The sequence below is a fragment of the Aplysia californica genome, unplaced genomic scaffold (genome assembly GCF_000002075.1).
Source record: "Aplysia californica isolate F4 #8 unplaced genomic scaffold, AplCal3.0 scaffold00083, whole genome shotgun sequence".
Lineage (NCBI taxonomy): Eukaryota > Metazoa > Mollusca > Gastropoda > Aplysiida > Aplysiidae > Aplysia > Aplysia californica.
The window spans coordinates 1,145,331-1,150,330 of record NW_004797353.1 but is presented as its reverse complement, the minus strand read 5'-3'; the positions used below and the strand labels follow the sequence as shown (position 1 = coordinate 1,150,330).

The following is a 5,000-nucleotide window of genomic DNA, read 5'->3' as shown; positions in this document are numbered from 1 at the left end:
GAATTATATCAATCTGCCTGTCGGCAATTTCATAACACAGAAACTGCGCTATTGAAATATACAACGACCTCTTGTGTGAGGCAGATGAGGACAAAATACCAATTCTTTCTCTTCTTGATCTTAGTGCTGCCTTTGACACTATAGATCACACTATTCTTATTGAACGATTGTTCAACACGTTTGGCCTGTCTGGCAGGGTTCTTGACTGGTTTAGGTCCTACCTGATTGGTCGTACACAATCTGTGGTTGTGCACGACTCTCTTTCGTCAATTTTTAAGCTAGACTTTGGAGTGCCTCAAAGTTCAGATTGGGCCCAATCTTGTATACGTTATATACGCAGCCGCTTGGAGCTGTGATTAGAAAGCACAATATGAATTATCACATGTACGCTGACGATACACAGTTATATAAATCTGTTCCACCATCAGATGTTAAAACCTTGCTTACTAAGATGGGTCTGTGCATTGATGACATAAAAAAGTGGATGGTTGATAATAAGCTCCAGCTTAATGAAAATAAAACTGAAATTCTGTTATGTAACCCAAAGAAAAGCCATATCCCCGTAGACATTGATCATATTTGTACTGAAAATGAAACACTGTATTTTTACTAACAAAGCAAAAAATCTGGGAGTGTATTTTGATTCAAAATTGTCAATGGAACATCATATCAATTATTTATGTACCATTTTATTTTGTGAATTGCGTAGAATTGGTCATATGTCTATGTTTTTGAACGAACACTCGTTGAAAACGCTCGTGTCATCTTTCTTGTTTTCACGCATCGATTATTGCAATGCTTTACTAGCTAACTTACCAAATACCTCTCTTCACAAGTTACAACGTTTTCAAAATCATGCTGCTAGGCTTGTACTAAAGAAAAAGAAGAGGGACCACATTACTCCCATGTTAAGAAGGTTGCATTGGCTTCCCGTGTCAGCTAAAATGTCATATAAAATTGCAATATTATGTCATAAATGTGTCAATAACAAAGCTCCCTCATATCTTAGTGATCTCATCCAGATTTATGTTCCATCTAGATCACTAAGATCAGGCGACCAGTATCTTTTACGAGTTCCTAGAAAAGGTGGTAAAAAATTAGCCGAAAGATCGTTCGCCCACCTTGCTCCGTCAGTTTGGAACTCTCTTCCCCAACCCTTGAGATATACAACATCTGAGTCTAAATTTAAAAAATCTTTAAAGGCACATTTAATTACATCCTTTTTAAGTCAGTAGATTCATGTTCAATACAATGTTGTGTAAATGTCTATGTATCCATTTATTTATTTTGTGAATTGCAGTGTATATATTATTGTATTCTCATTTCGTGACGATGTGTAATCGTGTGCGTGTGATAAGCAAGTAGATGTGTGTGTGTGTGTGTGTGTGTGTGTGTGTGTGTGTGTGTGTGTGTGTGTGAGTGTGTGTGTGAGTGTGTGTTTGGCATACATGTGTGCATGTTATGTGCTCGTGAGTGTGTATGCGTGTGTTTGTGTGTGTGTATATGTATATGTGTGTGTGTTTGTGTGTATATGAGTGTGTGTGTGTGTGAGTGTGTGTGTGTGTCGCGTGCATGAATATTTTTCTTACATGCATTTATGTAAAGCGCCTAGAGCTGTGTTTACACGGGAGTGGGCGCTATAGAAATGATCTTCATTATTATTATTATTATCCAGTTGGGAGAGATTTCAACATGCTCTCCACCGACTTGGCGAGGTCCTATCGAAGATGGAAGTTAAAATTCGGAAGCATAGTCTCTTACACAACCTTCACCGAGTTCACAGGGACCTTAAATTATACCACTACATCTCAACTGAAACTCGATTCTGGCACATAGATAAGTAAAAGGTTGTATCTACTCAAGAAATGTTAGGGCCAACCAGGGCTGAGAGGGATGCAGCATCCCAACAGAACCACGGAGATAGCCTGTGTTTAAGTGCTCAATAAATATACATGAGTGATAATTACCTTATTTACTTCCTTCTTTCTTTAGTTCTATCTGTAGTTCTTTTGACCCCGAAGACCGGCATACCTTTAAAGCATTTAACTTACGAGGGTTTCACCCTCTCCCCCAAACAAACAAGCAAACACAACCCCAAAACGAACAAAAACAACAGACCCCCCCCCCCCAACAACAAAAAAAAACAACCGAACTAATAATCGTTTGTTTGGGTAAAGAGAATAACATTGACACAATAACGTTCATTTCGTGTAGGGAAAGGTTAGACAGACATACAGACAGACAGAGAGACAGAAACAATAGAAGGAAAGGAAAGAAGTAGGACCTACCCCAACAATCCGAAAAATAAATGAATTAAGTAAAACCCAAAACAAAACTAAACAAAAATAAATAAACCAACCAACCAAACCCAACCAAAACCAAAGGTAATGTTACCTTCTTGGCGAGAGCCTGTAGCTGTCGTGGCCCGCCGTAGCACTTGAGGACACAGGAGGCATACACTGGGTGGAGATTCTCTACCCAGCTCTCGGGGCACAGCTCCAGGTAACTGAGAAGTGTCGCTATACCTGGGGACGTGAAAACAAGGACGATCATAATTCAGGGAGTTTTTATAAACTTTAGTTCAGTTTTAGTAAGAGTTTTACGGCATTTGCAACACAATAAGGTCATATAAATGCCGAAGAATAGATTGTGTGTTACAAGACAGTAACATATATAAAAAAAAGAAGGAGGGGAGATAAGGACGAGAGATGTTTGATGGAAAGAAGGAGCAAACCACATCAGAACACCCGCCTTTTTAACTTTAAAATTTAAAAAGAAGCTGCACATTTTATTGGAACTTCTAAACATAAAAGTCCTAGTTAATCGACATGATCAGGGAGAAAAAAGAACAACTACATCTCTTGTCCCCAAAACCTTTCTTTGAAAAAAAAGAACAAAGAACAAAGAGCATCTCTCCAAGTCGAGCTTAAAGGGGAATGTATAATGTATTGGTTTGAGTGAAGCATTCCGCAGGGCGTAACTTCGACATTGCGATTAACGGCAATCCTAAGGGACATTTCGATGACAACTAGACAAAAGATTTCAACTTTCATTTCTCAATCCGTCTTGGACTCAGAAAAGCAGGGCAGCTGAGAGATTAGTCTTATTGCATGAAACACCACCCACCAAATCTCATCTTTTAATCTAATTATACAAGGGATTCAACACAATCAACCTAGTTTGTATTACAGATCGAATAGATTACAACGAGCCTGGATCATATAACTATTTTCTAATTAGTGTCATCAAACAGATGTTATGTTCTTGCATCCGCTAAAATCGCCATCGTTGAGGTCATAGGGAGATTGCGTAGATTATGATCAAAGTGTTAGAAATGTTATGCAACCATATGAATTACATTCCAGCCGCTTGTATCATAGCACAGGGTCATAATGTAATACAGCGTGATCCATCCATTCATCCAACCATCCATCCTACCTACCGACATACATATTCATCTACCTACCTACTACCTACCTACCCAACTATCTACCTACCAATCGACCTACCTACCCACCGACCTACCAACTCACCTACTTACCTCCCTACCTATCCTACCTACTCAACTGCATACCTACCTACCCTGCCTACCTATCCTACATACCAGCTACATACCTACCTGCCTACCTACCTATCCTACCTACCAGCTTCATACCTACCTGCCTTCATACCTACCTACCTACCAACTCACCCACCTACCCACCGTATCTACCCCGCTACATAGCTACATAACTACCTGCCTTCCTATATAGTATTATTCCAAAATCATTGAGGTAAACACAACAATTCTTTGGACTTGATGATTATCAGACGGACATATAAGTAACGCTAACACAGGTGCTGAATAGCTAATGTTGCTGATTGACTTTAAAAAAAAAAAAAAGCCCCCAAAAAACAACAACAACAAATAAACAAACAAAACCCACGTTAGCACACGGTATTCAAACAGCTTGAATAGTGACTTCACGCATCCAAGCGTTGATGAGATTTCCTTTTCTCAAAATCACCACACCACAACAACTCGAAAACGTTTGAGGAAAACTATTATCAGATGTCGATAAATCAATCTTCCCTGATATAACCGAAATATAACAAAAATAAAATCACACTATAAATCAAGCTATCTGTGCATTTGAACTAAAACCATGTCCTGGAACTTGCCAACAAATTTTAATGTAACCGAGCAGCAATTCCTTTTTGTAAAGAATATCGTCGCCACAACATGAAACAAAGTCAAAGCTTGTCGGCACTCTACGTCCAACGACGAACAAAAGGCGGAAGACACTGGGCTGAAATTTGGACCCTTAAAAAAAATAATTCAAGCTCTTTAAATTCGGTCTTGCTTTTTCGCTCCTTCAACTCTTTTAAGTGGCGTGTTCCCAACAACAAACCAATAAATCTGGGCTTTATTTTGTCACAGTAGCAAAATTATGCGAGGCAGAGCGAGAAAACCGGTACATTTTCAAGATTTAAGAAAAGAAGATGTCGATATTCTAAAGAAAGTTTATTTCATTGATTATGATATGCGTCTTCTTACCTCAGACATTACATTTTTTACTTTTGTTTTGAATGAGGAGGATTTTACAAGTCATGAAGTTTATATTCGTGCAAATAACGTGTATGAGGGTTCTTAAAGATAATTTTGCCACACGTTTGAGAAAATACAAAAAATGTATTAAAAAACCCCCCAACGTATTCCAAAAGGAGGAACGAAACCCACAATCTAATTCTCCAATAAGACTGCTATTAAGGATTTCAATATTCCCGAGTCCCATGTAAGTAAGTGCCCGGATTTAATGCTCCTATAAATAATTTAAGAGGCGAGACCTCCGACTTTAACGTCCGTCTCCGAGAGGACAGAGCCAAATGGGTGGGAAGTCCTGAAATCTCCAAAAACGAAAGACCTGAGTTTAAGAAAGCCTGGGCTCAGATTCAAGCCACTGCCATCCGTTACGTAGTCCAGCATGAAATTAACTGAGCTAACGGAATGCCCCCCCCCC

General features: G+C 39.0%; 1 protein-coding gene across 1 annotated transcript in view; it reads right to left on the bottom strand.

The window, feature by feature from the left end:
- The window catches only part of LOC101860155 (ATP-dependent DNA helicase Q4), a gene marked incomplete at its 5' end in the record, with an annotated part of 67,028 nt that overhangs the window by 18,475 nt on the left and 43,553 nt on the right, over nt 1–5,000 (bottom strand). Inside the window, 1 exon segment of the mRNA XM_013080383.2 lies at nt 2,395–2,525. Within this exon segment, the coding sequence (XP_012935837.1) occupies nt 2,395–2,525 (131 nt within the window).